Genomic DNA, 22,529 nt, shown 5'->3' on the forward strand with positions numbered 1-22,529 from the left:
CCCAGTTACGCGGGATAGCTATGTAGAGGAAATTCATCTCCCATCAAGGTATTAAAAGGCAACGTACTATAGTTCTGATCAGCTATTGAATATTCTCGAGTGCTGCAAATCATGTCGAACAGCGAGTATTTCGCCAAGGGGCCATGTCGTAGCAGGCCGATTATCTGCATCGTTGTGGTGCATGTCCACGAAAATCCCAGTTCGTATATCCTTATTCTGCGACACCTCCGCCTCGACCAGGGGTCTCACTGAGTGAAGCAAAAGTTGCTGTGAACTGTAGGGTCCTATTGTATTTAAGCGAACAGCTGAGGACAGAAGTGAACGTGCATGAAGAAACAGAAAAAGGTGCTGAGCTCGCACTATAGAACAATTATAATTCATATCGAGGATTCGATCATCAAACATACGAAGTGATATCCCAAGAGCACCGGTCAGTACGCCCCAGCACACGGGCAGATGGCCATGCGTCTCTTCTCCGCGAACCATCAGTTTCAGACGATCGATAAGGATGGCCAAGCTCTTTGAGAGGTGGTCTTCATCGCCGAGGCCTGAAGGGCAAGCAAACCCTTTTGCGTACAGTGTGAGGAGTGCTACCCCCTGTGCTTTCGAGGCGCGCTTAGCTACATGATTGAGCGTCATAGTTTCGTAAAGCTCGTCCAGCTCGAGCAACTTCTTGATTGTAGTGTCATGTTCGATCTCTGGCTTGCCCTTGAGATCTTTAAATGCATCTACTATGCGATAGGCGTCCGAAACAAAAGGAAGCGCGCTTCGGGCGTAGGTATGCAGGCTGTCTTGAATGAAGTCAACTGTGCCCGTTATAGTTGCTCTTCCCTTCCCCGCGCTTGACGCGGATGAGATAGAAAGGAATCCGTGCGTTCCGTAGGACTCGAACCCAGAGGACGCGACGAATGAGCCCGTAGGTAGATTAGAGTCTGCGAGGAGAAGTAGAATATATGTTTCGTCGAAATCGGTATCCATGATGGAGTGCTAGATGAACGTTCTTTGTAACATAGCCATGGTCCAGGCGTAACACACTCACTCTCAGACTGGGACCCTGATCCAGTCTATTGTGCAGTGGTCCTGCAAGTATGTGGTATGTAAAATGTAGTCGTAGTCACCGGGTTTCGGTCAGATATTCATTCTCAAGTAGTTGGTCCGAACCAGAGCACAAATCGCATGGGTCACTTTAGACGAATTATATTTCATTGACGATCCAGCAGCATCAAACCATTCACAGTAGAGTAGTATACATAACGTGCGTATGGAACGCGTGTAGATGGGAATGTCGAGAAAATGCTGGGTGGTAACCCGAAGTTCAGAAAACAGGTGGTATGCAGAACCGAAATATATGAGATGAACACAGAAATGCAAGCCACCGAGTCAACGCGGGGACAAGAACTCGAAGGTACCTAAAACAACAAGTGGTAAACTAGTATAGTAGAGATATCAGCAGGTTGACGTGCGAGCAATAGGATAGTTGAATCTGTGGGAGCGAATGATACGAACGCAGAGACGAAGAAGAAAACAGCCCGATTGTGAGTATGTAGGATGGAGGATTGCGATTAATGGTTGCGAAACAGGGAAAAATAAAAATTGGAGGCGACGATGAAGTTGACAGTCCAAAAAAGTGGGTTCTGGGGAAAACCATGCGATCAATGAGAAATGGAGGGATGTCAATCATGTCGTGGAGTGGTAAGTACAGATATATATAACTTGCAGATTTGTGCTGTAGATGCTTGCATGCGGACTGTGAGAATACGAGGGAATTTAAGTTCGTCCCTTTAACCGGCCCTAGCGGCCTCTAGTGTGGTCGATGAAGGCGACAAAGCGCGATGCGGGAAATGCTGCGGGTGATCATGAGCCAGAGAACCTTCTGAGCTCTGATCGGGTATCAAGGCATGCGATGGAGGGAGACCATTCGCGCGCGAACGAGGTGACGAAGCGGGTAGGCCGAATGGCGAAAAGGTTGAAGGTGCACCATTAGGTGAAGGCAGCCCAAAGGCTTGCGAGCCACGAGGGAAGGCGTTCGCATTGCTAACGGACGGCGCGGGCGCCATGCCAAAATTCGTGGATGACGGAGGTGGAGAGAAGAACCGTGGAGGGGGCGGTGATCTTGAGTAGCCATACGCCCCGGATAGAGATGCCGTGTTCGAGCTATCGCGCCTTATCCCTATAGACGCATCGACATCGAATGGGTGGCGAACTTGGAATGACTCAGGGGGGAAGGGTGATGCAACACCAGAGTGAACATTGCCTTGCTGCTGTTGAACCAAGGGTGCGCCGGTACCGCCGCTAGTTGGTGTGCGTACGCCTAATGGGTTCTTACTGTATGACAAGCGGATACCGCCATTCTTGACGATGCCACCGAGGGTATTACCATACAGTTCATTGAGAGCTTTCGTGGCAAAATGCACATCGTCGAACTGCGCAGGTCTTGAATGAGCTATTGTACCGTGATCACAAGTACAATCACTTACCTCAACGAAGCACATTGGACCGTTGCTTTTTTGCCTAAAGCATAACTTCCTATACCCCGGGCGCCGAGAAAAAAGTTCCCTCAGGCTATCCTCCAGAAATCCAGCGGGATAACCACTGCCAACGGACCCTGTCGGAAGGTTGCCCACGTACAATGTATTGATAGGTGGGTTCTGGTCGACAACGACATTCCTAGGGCCTGCACCGACAGCGTTCCCCGCACTGGTTGCACTACCTCCTCCATTCATTCCAGCAGACGAACTTGCAGATCCCGACTGGGAAGCAGGCGATGGAAGCTGGGGTGAGTCGATACTAGCACTGCCCGAACTCGGTTGTGCACTGGTGCTGACTGCAAGGAGGACCGGCCTGTCACCCTCAAAACCTCCAGCGGAGCTTGACGTAGCGCTGCCAGGTGCCATCGATTGAGACTGGCTCTGCAGGTGTAAAGAATCTTCCAACTGGGAAGATAAGGGATAAAGCGAGCGCAGCACGCCAGAACGGTGCGGTGGAAGCATCATATCGTCCTCGTCGCTTGGTGAGAAGGCTGCGTGAGAAAGGGGGGGAGACTCGTCCTGAGGGGATGAAGGTCGAACTGGCATCATAGAGGACTTCCGAGCTGCATACAGTGACGAAAGGGTTTGCGGAATGCCGGATGCTTCCCTCTCACGCGGAGAAGGTGCATCCCAAGGTCCGATACTTCGGGACTCGCGAAGACCATTGTGGTCAGGAGTTATATTGCTGGAGCCATCCCGACCAGTCTGAGCGATGATATTACCATATCCATCTCCCATAAGCGGGCTGTGACCGCTGCTTCCACCTTCTGTAAGTCCAGAAATGGACATCGACCCAGCTGTAGGAGAAAGGAGACCTCCCTGCGAATGACGTGATAAAGCGGGGGCGGAAACCGAATGGAAAGCTTCAAAAGCGGGAGTATTTCCAGGCAACATTCGAGAAGCGTCAGTCTGGAACTGCTTGAGGTCCTTGCTGCGCCTGACCCTCTCTTCTTCATCGGCCTGAGCGCGTTCGCGAGCACCGCGCATCAAACCGAGTCCGAGGCCAAGCGCCTCCCTGCGCCTGTCACGGATGCTGTTCTCCCGCTCATCCTCACTGCTGTCCCCGAGCCTCCCTTCGCGCCAGCTAGACCCACCCAAACCCACTGGGTTTAACTCCCTCTCGCGCGGGGAGAGGATATCAGAATTGTTGCCAGTAAGCGCAGCCAGATTGTTCAAATTGAGATTGTTGTTGAGGCTCAGGCCGGCGAGATTAGCGATGATATCAGCATTGCTTCCAAGACCGCTAAGCGAGCCTATGCTTCCACCTCCATTCAAGGCTCCGATGTTCCCCATACCACTACCAAGAGAAACACTTCCGCCACCTCCAGACGTCGTAGCACCCATGCCAACTCCTCGCTTGGTATGCAAGTTCTTCTTCGCCATTTCGGCCTTCAAGATTGCGCCTTTCTCGATGTCGACGCGGCGGCCCTGAAGCAGGTCTCTTGCCTCAAGCGCCTCCTGACGAGTGCGAAACTTGGCAAAACCTATGATCTGCTTTCGGGGTGGCTGGCCACCTAGTCCTTGGCCCACTTGGAAGTGCGAAGGCTCATCCAACGGCATGGCGAGGGGTGGCCAGGAGGTCGTTGGGCCATCTCGTCCATTGTCGATCACAACTCCTCCTTGATTGACAGTGACGATATTGTAAGGATCATTAGAACCGGCGCCTAAATAACTGGCATAGGCACCTCCACGAAGAGGGAGACCAGATGGAGTAGTCGAAGTCGTTCCACCGACCGACCCGTACGCTGTATACTCCTTGTTTGGAATCTTGAGGGTCGCAGCTTCGAAGCCGGAGGAGAACGTAAACATATTCTGAAACTCACGCTCCTGCACAACCTGTCAGAAGTTGCGGGACCTCACAAATGGCTCAGCACATACCTGCATGTCATCAGGAAATCCAACCACGAAAATAGTCGAGATCTCTTCTGGCAGTCCACTATTAACACTCTGCGACTCGATGTTTAAATTTATCTGCCCAACGCTACCCATAGGCCTTACATTGCTTGCTGATACTCCTGCAGCGCCACCGTTAGACTGTAAGTGGGGACCATAAGGCGTCTGACTTTGGAGGTGCATGCCATTCAGGTAAGGCATCTGAGAACCAGAGTTACTGTGCGACAATGGATGATAAGCATCGTGGACCTGTGATTGTTGTTGGCCTTTGGAGGAATGCGCCTGGAGGAACGGGTCCAACGAAGAAAATTGTTGAGAAACCTTAACGCCTCCTAGAGGAGAACTGGTTCCGAATTCATATCCGCTACGTGACTCGAATGCGGCAGACCTGGAAGCGCTCTGCTGAGATTGCTGAGAGAGTTGGTGCTGCAAATTTAAGGGCTGATGAGACCCAAATATCTCGTTCGTGTTTGAATAAGGTTGTGAGGGGATGCTGTCCGGTTGACGCAGGCGATATGAGCCGGTGGCACCAGTACTGGAAGCGTTGCCACCACTGATTCCGTTATAAGCGCTCAAAGACGACCTTAACGACCCAGCGCCAAAGTCGTTTGGAGACTTACTCCCTGCAAGACTCTGCTTAAGGGAGATGTCGTCTGAAAGGTACTCCGGAAGGAGATGGAAATTATTGGATGTGTTATACATGGATTGGACTCCGCCATGAGAGAACAATGACTCCGAATTTCGATGATGATTATCATCAATGTGTTGCTGAAGAAGGGAAGTGCGGAGTATACGGTCATTCTCGTGGTTGGGATTGAAATCGATATTGCTAGGGGAATCAGGCCTATTCATAGGTGGGATATGGAACTGCGCTTCAGGAGATGGTGCTCCTGAACCAGAGTTAGAGTTTGAGTGAGACATGGCAGGTTGCGGAGATCGATGGATGGGTTCTGCGTCTCCTTGGGCTTCGAGAGAATCGAGCAACGAACGATTAATGAGGTCCTCTTCGAGCCTTTGGATGGGCGGAGGAGTGGAAGCTATGGACGCCAGATTGATAGAATGGTATGCGGGGTGATTACAGACAAGTATGGGGATGGCTAAGACTAGAAATTGGACATCAACAGCCGTATAATGTTATGAATGTGGTACGGACGATCGTGGGAGGTAGCGCGAGACGGAGTTTGCTGATATGGCTACAATCGAAAAACAAACTGGCAAAGAGGTGTGTATATGGGCTATGAGTGATTGCGAATGATAGAGAGAGGGTGAATAGCGTTGGCGATGAACGTGACAGCGATGAGCAACAGCGGTCGACGTGCGCGACGCGTGGGAGTAGATAAATAAGAGAGGTCAACACTGAGCGAGCAACGAAGCGACAGCAAATGAAGCGCACGAAAAGGTGACAGACGACGAGCGGTGTGATTAGGTCGTCGCCGTGGACGGTGAGGAAGGGTGTCTTGTCGCTGTGGTTATCGACGTGGAAGGTGCGATCGAGGTTGTCAAAGTGTGAAGGAACAAAAGGAAGCGCGCGGGGCCGACCCAGAATTCAAACCAAAAAAAAATTAACACCACCAATTATTTGGGTCACGAAAGTCACGCTTTTCCCCACGCACAGACCCTAACCTTAATTCTTTCGCACGCACATACCCTCCGTTCAACAAACGCACAGACCATCTCCTTCAACGTAGTTGCTAGAGGAGTGGCAGAAAAGGCAAAGGAGAATGAAGGACAGTCAACAATGTATTGGCTCTGCTAATGATTGTGTAAACATTGTTGAGCAGCAGAACTCCCAAGTTGTTGTTGTTGTTGAGGCAAGTCGTGGACAAGAGGTAATTCCCTTGATTAGGTCGTTGTCGGGTTGACTCGGAAAGGTGGGTGTCGTTTAGCAACACCACCCCACGAAGTCCTCAACGAAAGGGTCGAAACTTGAATCTAGCTGCATGCGGATGTAGTCAACTGTGACGATTTATTTCCTCGTAAACTATTATTATAAAATTCGGATATTCTGTTCATCGTCGAGCCATGCGCTCGGCGGAGCGATTGCGCACTCTATACGGCCGTACAGTGCTTGTTTCTGTATATGCCCGCGAAATATTAGGGATATATACAGCAACTGCAACATTTAAACAAGAGCATCAGAGTCGTACATTCATGCACCTCATAAAGCGTCGATCTTCTGGATTCGAGACATTCGCATGTCCATATCTATTAATATATTCATTTCGTGAAGGTGTCTCGCATGCACTTGCTGCCCTAAATAACGAAGTGTCGTCCCCCTAGGGCGGCTCGCTGGCATTGTGATCTAGACCATCCTGTCCCGAGTCTGGTCTTGTCCTTGTCCTCGTAGGCTCGCAATCCTTTTGGCCGAATTAAACCAACACCGTACGCGCCGAGATGACACTCACTGTAAAATTGAAATTCAACTTTGCACAACAATATTTGCGTACAGGTTAAGCGCCAAACTCGAGCACTCTTCACCGACATACGGAATCAGGAATCTGCATTGCTCCGGGGAACCGAGTGAGCGCTATCGATTTTGTTTTGAAAAGGGTGATATGCATATTGATATGCATACGATCGAGAGTATGTTTGTGGAATATCATGGGTGGGTTTAGTCTCTCGTATGCAAACCTATATGAAGAAAGATGTCTTTCCTTCTGGGTAGTGGGTTAGGTGCACGTCACTCTATCAACACTCCGATTTATCGAGGTTGTCAAACCAGCCACATAGATTTCCATAGAATTAGTGTGGATCACGCGGATAGGGTGCGTCATGTTAGGTATGAAAGCTATGAGTCCGTGTTCGGGGGCAAACGTCGCCGAAGAGAAGAAATACATTAGACAGTGTGCAGTGAAACTGCCATGGGTATCGTACAAGATATATTATGTTTACATGGAGCATCTATAAACAACGAAGATGATGATCAGCCTTTGTATAAAGAGGCTAGTAAAACATAGACAGAACCGCAAGTCGTACATGAAAAAACATATGCATGTTGCCCAAGATAAGCTTCGTACATATTGTTCATATGGAAAAACTAGATTTCCCGCGACTTAGCAGACAACAGTTAAGATGGTGACACACTTACTACAGTAGCTCGCAGTAGGCGGCTATATATCTCGCAGTCCTCTGTATGCACCAGCTGCAGCTAACCACATGACAATACCGATCGCCCACATAGAAGCACAAATAAAACGCCATCGTGCGCGCGACGCCGCTTCTGCAATGGCGTACGGAGAGCGCGGGTCATAATATGGCAGCAGCCCTAGGGTAGGGTCAGAGTGTAACAGAGGAGTGGGCCCAAAATGTGGTGGTGGTGGTAGTGTAAACGAGGGTGTAGTATTTGCGCCGAAAAATGATGAGATGCGGTGGGGGTAAGCTCCGGGTATCCGTTCTTGAGGAGAACCTGGTCGTTGCACTTGCCCTGAAGGTCCCGAGTTATCTGGATGGGTAGAATATGCTGGAGGAGGCACTTCAGGATTGAGTTCACCCGACTGCTCTGGCAGTTTGTGGGACATGGTCGGTTCCAGTCTATAAACCGAGATGGAAGTAAGGTGCTTGCTAATAAGTGGCTAGAAGTCAGGTATGCTGAATTTGAAATTTCCACGCAGGTCTGCTGCAGACGCCGGGCTGGGCAGCTGCAGGTGTGTGGCGTGACCTGTCAAGGTACCTCGGATGTCAATAATATGCAAGGATATCAACTTCCGCCATGCATGCCAAATTAATCGAAAGTAACGACAATATTTGATTAATTCATATAACAATTATGCTAATAAAACATATGGGTATCATGTCCTTGTATTAAACGAATATACACCTCCGCGCTTTCTGGCGATACCACCGTTCTCAGCAGTAGGGTCGTTTTGTTTTGCCTGTGTTCATGAACTGGCGTGCGGCATGGCAAGCCATGCACGTTGAACAAATGTACACGCAACATGGCGCAGCACCATGAGGGCGCATCATGTTTGCCAGGTTCTTGGGAATAGCGGAAACAGAAACAGAAACATGAATGCATCAAGCCTGTTTGAGCAACTGTCAGCAAGCGAAGGCACCATGAAAGACGCTGGAGAAGAGAAAGGTGTCGGAAAGATTGTACGTAGTGTCCTCTCCTTCACCGGTGCCTGGCAGCTGATCTACACTCATATCGATAGGAGATAGCCCTCTCGACTGATGCATCGGCGAAGAACACGGGAGAATGTGATGCAGCTGCCAGTACTCGTCCGGCATTCCTGCCTCCAACTGCTCGTTGGATTGTGGGGAATTTTCCAAGCCCATTCTCATTAATTCCGACATTGGAATTACAACCCCCGGACCATGATGTTGTTCTAACTCTCCAATCAAACTGGAGTCAGCGCTGAACGACGTTGAACATGTCATTGGGGTGGCCGACGCAGGAGAGAAATCGAGGTTGTTCCATGAATCTAGCAAAGTCGCTTGTAGGGTTTGCATGGCAGGAGTCGTGACATGAACCTGTGGTATAGAATGGGCATTGATGCTGTCCGGGGGAAGATAGCGTGCCTGCGCATCTCCTAGATCTGAGACCAAGCGCTCTAAAGAGCTGTTATTCTCCGGCGCTACACCATACAGCAGGGCGGCTGGATTTTGCGATACAGCAGGCATAATTCGGGGACTTAAATAATGTAATTGTAGGGGTGTCCCAACACTTTGGGCACCACAGCTCTGCGATGAGTGCGGCGAATGTCCCGGAAGCAGCGCATACGAGAGCTCTGACGTATAGGGCTCTGAGAGGGGCTGGACCGACGACAACATGGTTCCTGATCCAGGGGTGTGTATGGGCAGCGTTCCCTCCATCCTTCCGGGCGCAATCAGAGGTGCTGAAGAATCTGCGGGAGTGACATGAGAACACATAAAATCAGTTTGATCCTGTGTTCTCTCGTGCACGGTATGGACTGGAGACGCAGGCACGCTGATGCGCCAGGATGGTGAAGAGGGAGGTTCGCGTCTCCTTAATCCTAGCTGACCATCAGCATCGTGGAAGGTGCTAGGCAGCCGTAGAGACGGTTTCAAATTCGCAATGCTATCCTGAGCTCCACGCTCCATAGCCAGGGGGCCACCGATCTTTAGGGAGTTGTATTTTCCATCCGGTGTTAAAACCCCAATGTCGAATTCGCTTGGCCCTCGAGCATAAAATTTTGGGCTCCATTTCAGTCCCCAGCATGATTTGAGCTGTGGAGATGAACTATTAGACTTGACGAGAAAAAATTCAAGTCTAAAATGACTTGCGAATCTGGGCGGTATACACCGGAGTTCACAACCTATGACACGACCCAGACCAATTTCACGGACGTCCATGAGGTATCGCGAGATATGAAAGGGAAGAAATGTGAACCAAGGGTATGCGAACCATTTGATCTGGCAAGGTTTTATAGCGAAGTTCGTCCACCAAACACTTAGTGCAGGAATACGTTATTGCTGGGTGCGCGTGCAGGAAAAAACGTGTTTACCAGCGTCAGTAAACATGTTCGCACATCTAGTAGGACCGTTTTAGAGACCTAAGCGGCAAGATGCTTCCACCGCGGCGCTGTGCAACCTTACTAACGTAGAAGACCGCTTGTGCTGTGCTAGTGAACCAATTAATGTTTTGCGGCTGGGAAATACTTACTTTACACCAACAAGTTTGTGGGCGCATGTAGGCGCCGGCGTCAGATATTCCACCGACGGGATCGGTTTCGAACAATGCAATGACTCTTGCCTCGAGGCTACTGCGAGTTCAAGGCAGTTCGTATATCTTGAATTATCGCTGCAGCTCAATAAACTCAACAGGGCGAGAAATCAGAAGTTTCGATTCTGGCTCGACCGTGGTGCACGGCAGCAATCGTCGGGTGGACATCATGATCGAGTCAGGGGGCTGGAGCGAGTCAGTTGATGATAGATATTAGATGCACCACATAGTATATATGGCGACTGCCCGCGAGCAAGTTTCAGAGAGACTTTACCAGTAGACATGTACGGTCTATACTTTGAGTGTTTGACGGCGGGGGTCGCAAAAGAGGAGACGCCGGCCGGCAAAAACTTTGTTGTTTGGGTGGCGAGTTAGCTTGTTGGAGAACGCTGCCAAGCGATGGTATGTACACATTTATTTCCCTTGAATGTGCTGCAAGGAATGTGGGAAACAGATACTGAGGGTTCAAGTCAACAGAGGCCATATTGGCAGGGATAAGCCAAGCTCTTCAACAATGCAAACGCTACTCCAAGACCTCTGATACTCAAACGATGATTTGAATGCAATGGAATGTGTATGTACTGTGATGGCAACATGGTCTTGTGTACAGTGAATGATAATCGTTCTCATGTATGGATGAAAGGAAGGCTCAGAAAGAGATTGGATTAAATTCGAAAAGTCATGAAACCGACATCAAGTCTTGTTTCGTGCGGTCACCGTGCGAGCATAGGTCCCAGCCTCTTGCGACGGCAATTTCAATGTGTTTCTTCGTGTCTGCCCACGCAAGGTACCTCCACGGGAAGCTACTCCTACCGTCTGGGGTGCGGGGCGTGAACTACCGCGAGTACCAGATTTTGGCGCAGGAGCAGTAATTTTCCCGCGAGCGGATACTGGCAGGTTTCTGGCAGTCAATGTAGGCTTCCGGATGTTTGTAGTGGGCTTGGTAGTAGGACGTAGGTACGTGGTTCGCCGCGTAGGCTCGAGAACTTTTCTCCTCTTGGCTCCACTATCTTCACCATCACTATCCTCACTGTCATCGTCAGTTTCGCTGGGGTCAGAGTCGAGGACGTTTTCATAAGATGGGGCAGTAGTAGTGACCTTGCCGCGCATGGTGGTATTCCTGGGTATAGCGCCGACAACCGTAGTTCGACTTGTCATGGTAACAGTCGGGTATGGACGTTTTTGTCCTGCATAATGCGATGAATCAGATGTATGAAAGGAACGAGTGGACTCTGATGAGCTGCTGGTACGCAGAGACGAGGCGTTATCGGTAGTGGTCAAAGCACTGGGCAGGCTCGCCACCGAGGAAGACGCGTTGGATGCCGCTGACGACGGAAATGAGCGATAAGGAGTCCGTAAGGTGACATCAAAGTCATCGTCGTCATCCATGTATGCATCCTCGTTCTCATCCTGGCTACCTACACCGCCGGATAATGGGAACCCATCTATACTACGATGAACCCGTAAGCTGATGTTTGCGTCGCTCGAGCAGCTGCTAGAGCCGGGGCTCGCGGGCTCATGCGCTTGCTGGAGCGACACATCAAAATCCTGGCTGTGGTCCATCAATGTATCCTCCGGAATGGGCGAAATTACGGTGACCTGGGCAGAAGGTGAGTCGATGAAATTATCCTGTCCGAATGGCGTGGCTCCAAGAGAGTGAGATGCAGTCAAGGGGGTCGGTGGGTATGCCGAAGGGAAGGGTGGGTACCCTCTCCAGTCTTCGTCAGCGGGTTCGCTGACGACAACTGCTGGTGGAGGGGTCAACAAATTGGGAGTGGATGCATTGAACATCTCCGATCGTCCGATAGACGAACGGCTTCGTCTGTGTTCCTCTTCGTATGCAGGCGGCGGGGGATACCAAATCTGATGGGCAGCTGTTCTAGTATTGCTTACCGCGGGACGCGCATGAATACGACCAACTGTGTTGGGATAATGTGGGAGGGTTGTCACCGAAGACGACTTGGAATGTCGCACGCGGAGCGACATGCTCTCGTAGGCATCAACAGGAGGTTGACGGGACTTAAGTCGCACCCTATTATCGGAGACGCCGCGGACAGCGACTGAGCGCCTTTCCGTAACCCGGGGATTTGAATCCACGGTGGCATATATTTTAGCCGCGATGGGTATGCTAGAGTCACTGCTGGAGCGTGTCGTGCTCAATTCTGAAGTATTTCTGGAAAGGTCGGCGGCCAGCTCATTTTCTTCTGTGTGCCAAGGCAGACCCGAGCACAGGGAGAGTACATAATTGAGCGGAACTTGTGAGAGAGCAAACAGAAAATCTCCAATGTCCCTTGCTAGGTCAAGCAATGGGTCCAGGGTATCCACATATGGTTTGATAAGTGGGCGTAGAATATGCAAGTAGAGAGGTTCAGCCCCCTGCGTGAATGAGGCGTTAGCTTTGCTTGTATGGAGAAGCCATCGGTGTCCTACCTTGGCGCGAGTCAGCAGGAGAAACAGTAGCATAACTGACTTGATTTCGCTGTAAAACGGTACGATGAAACTGACAAAACGGTCAAACGTTCTCTCATATGCTGCAAGACAGCACTACAGCACGATAGCATAAGCATGCTACGTAGACTACGAACAACATAATTGTGATGCCTTACCCAAACAACCCAAACTGCAAGACACCCCTTGAGGTCCCTCTTTCTCTGAGTCATTGCCCTGATGCTAGGGAGGCCACCCTTGCGTCCAGGTGGTATTTTGAGAGTCTTGTACGTGTCATACACATTCACAAAAACCATGAACAGACGGAGTGCAGGAACGACGAGTGGCATGTTGAGAATAGAGCCGAAGAAGTGCTCAACAAATGTGTCGAAAATGCCAAGCCCGTCAGAGAATAGAGTAGAAAACTCCTAAAACGTGGTCGGGGTGAACTTGTTGTACTGCCTGATGGATGTAGTGGTCGACGTCGTTGAAGTAACCTTAAGCTTGTGTATTCATGGACGCGCCTCCCACACCCATCATGTCTGGCACCGCCTTACATAACAAACAGTGTAACGCGAGTAACAGTACTTCATAAACGAGGCAGATTACCATCTCCGTGCGGTACTAATTTTCTTTTGTGCATTTGACGAAGTCCAGAAGCCATCCAAAACAGATGCATTCGTCAGATGATACAATATATATCGCATGTTCCGTGGCCTTGCAGCTACCCATAATAAGAGAACTAGTACGAAAGTGTACAAACGTCCCGTAGAGTCGTGAGGAACGTGAGCGTTACAGACTGCGCGACCAGAATATCGAGCGATATACCCGTACAGGCCCTGGGGCATGCCCAAGACAGCCAATGTGGAGTATAATTGATGAAAGGCAGTCCACTAGCGAGCCCTGATTTTCACCGTCCGGTCTTCAATCGTAATATATCCTGTTCGCAGCCAAGCAAAGAACGAGAAGACTGAGACCAAACCGGAGCATCTGTGCTCCGAAAGAAATGTGGATATGTTCTTAAGACGTTCTCCACCGAAGCAGCTGTAGTGCACAATGTGGGTCACCGGCATCCCAACCAACTGAAGAGACCAAGCTCAGTGTACAGAGCACCGCTTCGAGTACTTTCAAGGGTAGACTTCTTGCCAGTCTAGTGATTGTGTTCCATATAGAAACGACGGACAGCGGGTCAGAAGGGTAGACGGAGAAACAATGCAGTGGTTTCGGTGAAACTCGGACTATAATTACTTGTTTGCAGAAGGTTCAGATACAACAACCTTGATGTTCGCTTGATATCGGACGTTATTTGTGAGCCCATGGGCTAGACATGCGTAATAACACTGGCAATAAGCCTAACCAATGGATAGAGTCTGTGCTCACTGCATTCGTAATCGCCGTGTTTTCAGGACATGAGCACATGCGAAACTCGGCTATTGGAAGAGTCCCATGTCTACAACAAGAATAATTTAAGATTCATCATGACGAGTGACGGGAAGGGTACCCATGCGGCATTGCCGACCTGAAGTCCGACCGATGAGACTCCATTCGTCGGTCAGAGATAAGCTGTTCCATGGAACGTAAGCACTCACTCTGCATGTCCAATAAGCAACACATAATTGGCCAATTCATAATACAAGGAGACACAAGCAGCTGGCCTTTGATAAGTCTTTACGCCATGAATAGACTTAGACCACGGAAGAATGATTGAAAGAGGAGACTTTTTTTGACGCGATATACGCGATATTGTAGCTTCGTAGGGGCTTCCGACGCCAGAAAAATAACAAGACACAGCCAGAGAAGGTACAACGTTGACTCGAAGCTTGGGGACAACCAGAAACAAAAGACCCTAAAATGGTAAGTGGGCTTTGTCAGACATTGGTGTCGAAGAAAAGTTCTCACGGGTCTGTCCTCACCTCTTCGTCGTGATTAACAATGCCCAGAATACGCACAACGAGGACGAAGAAACCCCCAGAAGGCTATGAAGATATTGAGAGCGTAGGTATTGATCATCAGCAGGCTGTTATAGTTTTGATATTATTGTAGATTCTCGATGATTATGCGAAGAAGATGAGAGACGCTGAGAACGAGTCTCATGAGGGCAAGCGCAAGGCCGAGTCCCTCTGGCCCATCATGCGTATCTCACACACCCGGTCGCGTTACATCTATGAGCTCTATTACAAGCGTGAAGCTATCACAAAGGAACTTTATGACTGGCTTTTGAAGGAAGGATACGCAGATGCGAAGTCAGTTGTTTGTCTCTAAAGCCCTATCATATACTGAATGTCAATTGCTTCAGCTTGATAGCCAAATGGAAGAAGACAGGTTATGAGAAGTTGTGCTGTCTCAGATGTATCCAGACCAAGGTATTGCTCACCTCTCAATTCGCTGAGACATTGCTCACTCGCTTTTCCAGGATATGAACTATCAAGGCTCTACATGTATCTGTCGCGTGCCGAAAGCACAGGTACGGTCAGGTACGGTTGTCGAATGCGTACATTGTGGTAAGCGTTTGAATTTCTGTTTCTCGTTTGCGACTGACCTATATTCGTTAGGATGCCGCGGCTGCAGCTCAGACTCCTAGGCGGGGGAGGTCCATATCATGTCATCACCAAAGAAACTGAATCTCATAGCCAGACATCCACCTTGGAGGCGTCCATACGAGTTTTGTCAGTCGAGGTACATCGGGAGGACAGATGAGGAAAGTGTAGTCGCAATATCTGCGCCCTGAGGTTCATTACGTCCATTTGCATAGAGCAACGGTTTTGCTCAGCATGTTTGTTATTTAGATACGATTCGTATTTTGTATTCTTGCAATCACTATTGAGTTGTTTTCCCGATCAACAACCAACAATACAACATTCGAACATTGTATCGTTGTCGACATGGTGAGGTTGGTACCAAACGTCTTGTATTTTCTGGGCATGGCGTACATGAAAAGTACAAGGACTTCTTGTACACCTGAACAAATATTCAACGAAGGTATGCGACGCCTTCTGCAGGTTGCCATCCGCCAGTGAGCTTCTACTCTTGTCTCCAGCGCGACCTTCATGTTGAATTCAAGGACTTGTTCTGCGAGCCACCAGCAAAACGTCATATTATGCAGGGCTTGCTACTAGGCGAACTTTTTATAAGCTCAGGAGTGGGACTGTAGTACCCCGCTGCCAACAAAACAATCACACAGCAGCCGGTGAGTCATGTACCCTCTTGATATCTATTCAACTTTCTCATCATGGTCGGACCTGCCTGCCTACATTTAATGCAACCGCCTTCTGTTCTATTTTTTACTCGACATGATGAACAGAAGAACAATCTTCACTCAAAAACACGCTGCACAGCAATGGTTTTTGCCCAGAATACATCGCGAAGAAAGCGTCCCATGTGTCACAGGTGCGGATCGACTATGGCAGGCCATACACGGAAGAACAATATGTTCATCTGTCCTGGGCCTGCTGAGAGTAAATCACACCTTCTTTTGTCCCCCGACTCCCCCCCACCTACATACGAGTTCCACGGCTTCCAGGTTCCACCTGGCGACCGCTGGCACTGGCGAAACCCTAATTGGGTCTCGCCACCGCGCGAGAGACCACATGAGAAGGCTCATCGCGATGTGTCCCTCACACCTACAGAGCCTCTGTCCGATGAAGGGCCAGGAAAAGAAAACATTTCGCCCTTCCCTATGGAGCATTCTCCTAGTCCTGACTATACAAGCGACGACTGGGCCGGTAGTTCGGACTCTTTGGACTACTATCCCAACTTTTCCATCAAGGAGGAATCCCCCGAACCGCAGTTTGATACCTACATATCGGGCTGCTCCCACTCCCCGCCTCCCTGCGAATGGTCCCCGCTCTCGCAGTCGCCTATCACCGACATAAGCCTTAACACGGCCCTCCGTGGAGGCACGCCATTGTACAGCGTGTACCGCGTCCCGCGTCAAGACGTTCCAAAAGTCCAACGGACTGCACAACGCGAGGGGAAACTCTTTAGCGTGATGACAGCCCCTCCTGCGCACCTCGCCAAAATCCCGCGTGAGAAATCGCGAGAGACGGTGTGGGTCATTCTCAGTGATCGTGAGGAAGACCTCCAGTATGCAGTACATTCCCAACACATGCCAGGGCGCCTTCGCCCAGGGCACGACGACGGACTTGAGCGATTCCAAAAGTAACGAAGCAGCTCCGGTCACGCAGAACGTACCGTTCTACGATACTGTGGATCGGCGCCATGTGACCTTTGACCAGTCAATGTATAGTATTCCTGGTGGGCTGGCGGTTCAAGAGAACTTGCGATCAGCCGGTCATGGATTTCTTCAGATGGCATTTGCGGGGATTATCGGTGGCCTTGTCGTCACCTACGGACGGGCCCTCTTGTAGCGATTCGGGGCATCCATCCATCAGTGGTGTTGGGTTGGAATTGACTGTGGGCATTGTACGTTACTTTTCTCGTTGAACTGCTGATACGGACGATCTATGCCAATTTCTGCTACTATATGCCTTATGTACTCTTTTTGTTACGCTCTATGTCAAGCTTCTCTTATGATCGATCACTTCAGTCAGCGTGTGATATTGAGACAATTCAAAGATACAATGCTCGGTTACTCGAAATACATGAACTAGACGATGTGGACACTGTCAGTGTGCGATATATAAGTAAGATCAGTGGACGTGTCATAAATACACGTGCAAAAGTCACGACAGAAAGCGTTGGCGTTGGCGTAAAAAGTAAAGCATTGATATACACTCCCATAACTTATCCTCCCGATTCCAACCAATATCAAATCTATACCGCCCAATCATCTAACGTCCCACCTCCAGGTCGACTCCCCCACCCTCGTGACATGCGTTCCTCCATACGATCATCCATCCGTGCAGAGCTCGTGCTCGTAGGACCCGCAACGAACAGCCTCTCAAACCACCTAAGTGGCTCCCCCTCTTCTTCGTCTTTCCCCTTGCGCTTTCTACTCCGGTTCTTCCGCCTTTCCGAGATTTTGGAAGATCCTGGACGTGAGCTTGCATACGATTCTGGGAGCTCCGCAAAGCTGATGCGCTTGGGCGTCGACACGCCTGAAGGGGGATGACTCCCGAGGGCTTTGGCCACGCCGTTTCCAAACTTATCCGAGAGGCTGCCTGTACTCGGCGACGAACGAGGTGTCGAGGGTACAGAGGGCACCTTCAATGAGGAATGTGTAGGTGGGGAAGGGGGACGCGTAGAGGATGAATGTCTGCCCTTCGTGAAAAGACGGGATATCGAGGCAGTGGCGGTGGATGTACCAGCAACTGGCGCGGGAGCAGGAGTGACAGGCATGAGATTGGGCGATCGACTTTGTTTACGATCTTTTCGAGGAAAGTTGACGGAGGTGGAGGATGATTGTTCATCAAGGATTTTGCGGAGGCACTGGACGGTGCGGTAACCAGTAGGGTGATCTGATGAATCTGATGAAGCAGTAGAGAGCTCCTCGATAGGTGGGGTCATTACGCGAGGAAGGGGGGCTACGGGTGGTCTAGGCGTCGTGGAGCTAGGTCGGGGTGCAGACTCTGGCTTGCGATTGCAATTGCGATCAAGGGATAATGGTACTGAGCAAGGGGACATAGACAACTTCGATCCTCGTTCAGTGCTGCATGTGCCCGTTGAACCACGCCGTGATATGAAGGTACGAGAGGACGGCGTATCAGTTAGTGGAGGTGTGGCTGACTCTGAACGCTTCACTATATTGGAGAGGAGACTGTACGCTGGAGTGGGAACATCCAGAGGCTGTCCCGATAACACAGGTAAAGACTGTGAGGACTGAAGCTCCGGCTGCCTGACAACGGTGTGATCCTGCCAATCAGCCGAATGTGATGAAGCACAGGCTCGTAACCCCAAGGTGGAGGGCAAGATTATCATGCCTGGATCAGCTGTTGATTCGACATACTGGGTGAGTGCCCTAGGGGCAGGCGCAACGAGGAAATCACGTTTCGGGAACGAGAATTGAAGCTGTGAAGCGCTCGAACACGAGCCATTGAGCTCCAGTAGTGAGGGTCTCCTCCTATTCCGCAAATCCTTGATATTTGATGTGGGAAGACTCTGGCTAATCGCGGATTCGTCCGGCTTGACTGGACTGATGTCTCTAAGCTCCTCATCAAACAGCCCATCCACACCTTTCGATATCTCTTCCAGATGTGCCATCCATGTGCCATGCACCCCGCTGTTCAATCTGATTCGTGTTGAAAGGTTCCTCGCACGAACCTCGAGAGAACGGTCCGGTCCGACCTCGGATGAAAGCAACGCGGAAAGACTGCATTGAGTGGAGATTGAGCTCTGCATGAGCACATTTGACATCTCAAGTGCATGAACACTGCGTTCGAGCAGCGCGTCGAGGAATGGATCGGCTGCTGGCACAGGGACTGAGTGACGTTTGCGTCTACGTGTGTAAGGTGCTGTGCGTCGTGGTGAATTGAGCTGAAAACGTTGTGGAGCGTAGGCTACAGCTTGCTCCTCAGTGTCTGCATCTGCCTCCTCACTATCAGGGTAGTCAGGCGGTCTATCTGACTCGTTTCCTGTATAGAACGCCAAACTGGATGTTTTACTCCAATTGAGCGGAGCCGAGTACTCAGGGAGAGTCTGTACTGTGTCGGAGGACATTTTTGAAACTGAGGAACGCTTTCTGTGCGTTCTGCGAGATTGATGGGGGTAGTTTGATGAGTTCATGACCACGGGTAACTAGAATGATAAATAGGATAGGGACGGGTGAGAAGTAGAATCAGAACAGAGGGGCAAGTTTAGCAATCAGTCAGGCGCAAACGGTTTGCCGGTTACCCTCGGCCACACGTTCTTTCGCCATTTACGGCCCGTCGAGTCACAATTATTTAATACTATGTACTCAATAACAGTTAAGCGTACGAGACGAAACTTTAGAATAAACATCAAGTAAGGTTTTAATTTACTTGCCGAGAGACTGCTACGAAGGAAAAACCAGTATACTCATGGTGCGAGATAACTCGGTGTGTCGAAAGAGAGAATCCCCCAATGGACCAGAATCTTGGCGAGCTCGAGTGAAAGCTTCTACTTCGATATATGATACGGTATGATTTTTTTGTAATCTTTGCACTTCTATACAATCACCTCCGACATGATCTTGCACCGACATATGGCGACTCAATAACTCTGACAGCCTGCAGATAAACTGGCGAAATACACTGTTATTGAGTATTATTAACTCAGTAACAATATGTAAGCATACTACGATCTTACGCTACTTGATCCAATCGATGGCAGCTATCTTCATATCGATAAACCAGAATTTGAAAAATTCACTTACGTAGCCGCTTTTATTTGTCATTGGAGCGACACGAAACTGTTGGAGGCGCTCATGCTAGCTGGGAAGTCGTTAAGGTTACCTTGTGGGGCTCATCACGAAGAGATCGTAATCGATAACGAGTAACGTATAGGCCCCCAGTGGGGCACATGGTTGTCTCCGCAGCATCTCCCGAGTCAAACCTGCCCACTGGGCCTCTCCGAAATTTTCGTGACTCTAGGTGACTCCCCAAATTTTCATTTGCCTGATCTCCATTTTCTAGGCTATCTTCGGCTACCTGGCAACTCGGTGGGCTCAGATCCTAGCACACATCCGCAATGCGCATGCAATGAAGACAAGCAGGGCGCGGAAGCTAGCCGTGAGTAGAAGGCATCCGAAAATACTTTCGCGTCGCCCTCTCAGGTTTACTACTCTTGCAAGAAGTTTGTCATTGCAAACTCTCGTCAAGTTTCTCGCCCATCTGGGCAGGAGGGAGCTATCTGAGAGCCTTGAATGCGCCATGATGACTGATATCTAGTAATAGTGTCCAGGATGTCGTCTTTATCAGCCAGCAGGCGTAATGCCCGATCAATACAGAAGTTCAATCGGAGCCTGTTACCAGAGTAGAAACCCTGCCGCCAGACCGCTCACTCGGAGTCTCGCAAGTCTACGACGTTTCCACTCAGATGTGGAGTAGGTCACTCTGTATATTGGTTCTTAACCCTATCCCTCTGGAGACTTGCCTACATCTTTGCTCACGCAGAGGCCCACATTTGTTGCTCATGTGGATACATGCACTTTTGATCAGGCGGACGGCCGCAACATTGCTCACGTGAGTGCCTTCAAGTTGCCACCTCTTATTTCCAATCCTGCTTTCCTCGTCGCTCTGCGGCTCCCACAATTTGGGATCCAATGATCATCTCGCTGCGTCGCTCTTACCCATGGGAATCGCAGATCACCTCGGCTCTCTTGCAAAGGTTGGGGCCGCTATCAGAGCCGGATCGCCCCTTTGGGGCTTCTACTTACCCAAATTTTATTTACTTCGATAAACCAAACATTTCCATTTGTTCTCCCTACTACTACTAAGACTGCTGCACGACAGTAGACAAAAAGTCGATGGAACAATGCATCACCAGATATCTACTTCTATACCCTCCAGCTCAAGTAACCAGTAATAGACATGTAACCGAAACATTAAGGCCCGTCAAACGCGGACTCATCTAGAAAAATCGTCAAAGGTAAATCATAATGCAATCTCTCTTCAGGAATCTGTCATGTTACTACAGTCGCAGACGCCTCGGGTGGCGCAAAATTGTCAAATGAACCTGCAGCACCTTCGAGGTACATTCTTGCGACTCTATTCACCAAGATAGGGGGCAAATAGAACTTCCAGGTTGTCCAGAGGAACCATCGGCTGTACTGGGACAGGATAGAGTCGTAATCGACTAATAGCACACTGAATAAATTGTCCATGCCAGGTGGATGAGTCCCTCACCTTGAAGAGCGGCACGCAGCTCGAGCCACTTCTTCGTCACGTCCGTGAGAATGACATCAATACCCCATCGTACAGCCTAGATCGAAAATTGAGACTAGAAATGGCAGTACAAGAATAGAGCCACCCACCTCCATCATATGCTCTGGCTCATTCACTGTCCATACCATAATCTTCTTGCCCGCAGCTTTGCACTCATTTCGGAACCTTGACATGCCGTCATGGCACCGCCACTCGGATACCAAATAACAAAACTTACTTCTGGCCATCATAGGTGGTCAAAGAGGCAAACGCCATTGAAAACACCTCCACGCCATCCCAGAAATATTTCCGCGCAATCGAAATGCTTCCACCAATGTGTGAGCGCCTGCAATACGGTAATCTCGCTTTCGCAAAAGCCACGAAACGCGGATGCCAAAGGCCCAGCAAAATACGGGGAGCCAACTTCGTCTGCCAATCAGGCTGCGCTGAAATAACATCATGCATGAGTGAGAAGAGTCGGTCAGGGTCATTCTGAACCTTGACGTCAACGTTAAACTTGACGTGCTGGTTCTCGGGCTACAAAGAACGTGGGCGAAATGATTAGATAAACGCATCGGCGCTGTAGATATGATGGGACTTACTTTCATCAAAAGATCAATGGTCTGCACGAACGTGGGGATACATTGTTGAGGTTGCTTGACAGTACGGAGGTTTTCCATTCCATCTTTGCCGTACCAATGCCGTTCCCTAATTAAGCCTAAATTTATTGGTCAAACCACGAACGTGCCTTCGAATGAAAGCTAACCACCTTTTGATCCTGTGGTCCTCTCCAAGTCTGTAAAACGCACGCAGCATCAGATGAGCGAATCAGAAAAAGAGGCAAATATTCAACACACCTGGGTCATGGAACATGATAACGACACCGTCCAACGACACATGAACGTCTGGGATACAGGTTATGGAGACCAATACAGGCCAGGGTGGTTAAATACCGGTCTCGATGCCGTCTGCCCCATCATTGATGGCAGCTTCAAAGCTAGCGAGGGTGTTCTCTGGAAAAGCTACTGAAGCCTATGGGCAGTGGCTTAGTGTCGAGTGGTATTGCCCATGACTCAATCTAGTTCGACTTACCCCTCGGTGACCCCAGCATTCTGAAACATCATTGTCAGTTCAGCTCCGTTATAGCCAACATGGTGAATGCCATTACCTGGAAGAGCTTTAGTAGCGGTCATGTCTGAGCTGCACGCAAGCACTACT

General features: G+C 49.8%; 9 protein-coding genes across 9 annotated transcripts; 2 read left to right on the top strand and 7 right to left on the bottom strand.

Annotated features, from left to right (window-relative positions):
- Positions 1-78: 78 nt before the first annotated feature.
- On the bottom strand, positions 79-978 carry BJ212DRAFT_1273043 (UreF-domain-containing protein; the record flags this gene model as incomplete). The annotated part of the gene is made up of 2 exons (XM_041331062.1): positions 79-359; positions 408-978. The coding sequence occupies 2 exons, from the start codon at positions 976-978 to the stop codon at positions 79-81; spliced, it is 852 nt and encodes a 283-aa protein (XP_041192610.1).
- Positions 979-1,781: 803 nt separating this feature from the next.
- Positions 1,782-5,342, bottom strand: BJ212DRAFT_1300139 (uncharacterized protein; the record flags this gene model as incomplete). Its single annotated transcript, XM_041332957.1, has 3 exons — positions 1,782-2,423; positions 2,478-4,364; positions 4,407-5,342. The coding sequence occupies 3 exons, from the start codon at positions 5,340-5,342 to the stop codon at positions 1,782-1,784; spliced, it is 3,465 nt and encodes a 1,154-aa protein (XP_041192611.1).
- A 2,027-nt stretch (positions 5,343-7,369) lies between these two features.
- Positions 7,370-8,140, bottom strand: BJ212DRAFT_235724 (uncharacterized protein). Its single transcript, XM_041342718.1, has 2 exons — positions 7,510-8,140; positions 7,370-7,458 (listed from the first exon to the last, which is right to left on the bottom strand). The coding sequence occupies exon 1, from the start codon at positions 7,937-7,939 to the stop codon at positions 7,532-7,534; it is 408 nt and encodes a 135-aa protein (XP_041192612.1). The 5' UTR covers positions 7,940-8,140; the 3' UTR covers positions 7,370-7,458; positions 7,510-7,531.
- An 18-nt stretch (positions 8,141-8,158) lies between these two features.
- Positions 8,159-9,991, bottom strand: BJ212DRAFT_1357975 (uncharacterized protein). The gene has a single exon (XM_041335793.1). It carries the CDS (start codon positions 9,732-9,734, stop codon positions 8,457-8,459), a length of 1,278 nt encoding a protein of 425 aa, XP_041192613.1. The 5' UTR covers positions 9,735-9,991; the 3' UTR covers positions 8,159-8,456.
- Positions 9,992-12,336: 2,345 nt separating this feature from the next.
- On the bottom strand, positions 12,337-12,881 carry BJ212DRAFT_1237720 (uncharacterized protein; the record flags this gene model as incomplete). Its single annotated transcript, XM_041329556.1, has 3 exons — positions 12,337-12,480; positions 12,535-12,648; positions 12,711-12,881. Coding segments are annotated over 3 exons (429 nt in total), but the record flags the coding sequence as incomplete, so codon positions are not given.
- Positions 12,882-14,354: 1,473 nt separating this feature from the next.
- On the top strand, positions 14,355-15,510 carry BJ212DRAFT_1357989 (G10 protein). Its single transcript, XM_041335794.1, has 5 exons — positions 14,355-14,526; positions 14,575-14,774; positions 14,828-14,894; positions 14,945-15,032; positions 15,084-15,510. The coding sequence occupies exons 1-5, from the start codon at positions 14,464-14,466 to the stop codon at positions 15,110-15,112; spliced, it is 447 nt and encodes a 148-aa protein (XP_041192615.1). The 5' UTR covers positions 14,355-14,463; the 3' UTR covers positions 15,113-15,510.
- A 358-nt stretch (positions 15,511-15,868) lies between these two features.
- On the top strand, positions 15,869-16,898 carry BJ212DRAFT_1272666 (uncharacterized protein; the record flags this gene model as incomplete). The annotated part of the gene is made up of 3 exons (XM_041331026.1): positions 15,869-16,317; positions 16,405-16,621; positions 16,767-16,898. The coding sequence occupies 3 exons, from the start codon at positions 15,869-15,871 to the stop codon at positions 16,896-16,898; spliced, it is 798 nt and encodes a 265-aa protein (XP_041192616.1).
- Positions 16,899-17,072: 174 nt separating this feature from the next.
- Positions 17,073-19,407, bottom strand: BJ212DRAFT_1357997 (uncharacterized protein). The gene has a single exon (XM_041335795.1). The coding sequence runs from the start codon at positions 19,210-19,212 to the stop codon at positions 17,305-17,307; it is 1,908 nt and encodes a 635-aa protein (XP_041192617.1). The 5' UTR covers positions 19,213-19,407; the 3' UTR covers positions 17,073-17,304.
- A 1,663-nt stretch (positions 19,408-21,070) lies between these two features.
- Positions 21,071-22,504, bottom strand: BJ212DRAFT_1481451 (PLC-like phosphodiesterase; the record flags this gene model as incomplete). The annotated part of the gene is made up of 10 exons (XM_041340254.1): positions 21,071-21,243; positions 21,294-21,369; positions 21,422-21,497; positions 21,550-21,848; positions 21,914-22,029; positions 22,078-22,107; positions 22,169-22,216; positions 22,265-22,343; positions 22,404-22,423; positions 22,480-22,504. The coding sequence occupies 10 exons, from the start codon at positions 22,502-22,504 to the stop codon at positions 21,071-21,073; spliced, it is 942 nt and encodes a 313-aa protein (XP_041192618.1).
- Between the last annotated feature and the right edge of the window lie 25 nt (positions 22,505-22,529).

This window comes from Suillus subaureus (assembly GCF_016647635.1).
Source record: "Suillus subaureus strain MN1 chromosome Unknown BJ212scaffold_18, whole genome shotgun sequence".
Lineage (NCBI taxonomy): Eukaryota > Fungi > Basidiomycota > Agaricomycetes > Boletales > Suillaceae > Suillus > Suillus subaureus.

What these genes read in the sequence shown, in the direction of transcription:
- BJ212DRAFT_1357989 (XM_041335794.1), top strand. Translation starts at nt 14,464, where the DNA reads ATGCCCAGAATACGCACAACGAGGACGAAGAAACCCCCAGAAGGCTAT. An exon ending in GAAGGATACGCAGATGCGAA is followed by an intron (nt 14,775 to 14,827) that starts GTCAGTTGTTTG and finishes CAATTGCTTCAG; the next exon opens with CTTGATAGCCAAATGGAAGA. An exon ending in TGTCGAATGCGTACATTGTG is followed by an intron (nt 15,033 to 15,083) that starts GTAAGCGTTTGA and finishes TATATTCGTTAG; the next exon opens with GATGCCGCGGCTGCAGCTCA.
- BJ212DRAFT_235724 (XM_041342718.1), bottom strand. Translation starts at nt 7,939, where the DNA reads ATGTCCCACAAACTGCCAGAGCAGTCGGGTGAACTCAATCCTGAAGTG.
- BJ212DRAFT_1357997 (XM_041335795.1), bottom strand. Translation starts at nt 19,212, where the DNA reads ATGAACTCATCAAACTACCCCCATCAATCTCGCAGAACGCACAGAAAG.
- BJ212DRAFT_1357975 (XM_041335793.1), bottom strand. Translation starts at nt 9,734, where the DNA reads ATGGACGTCCGTGAAATTGGTCTGGGTCGTGTCATAGGTTGTGAACTC.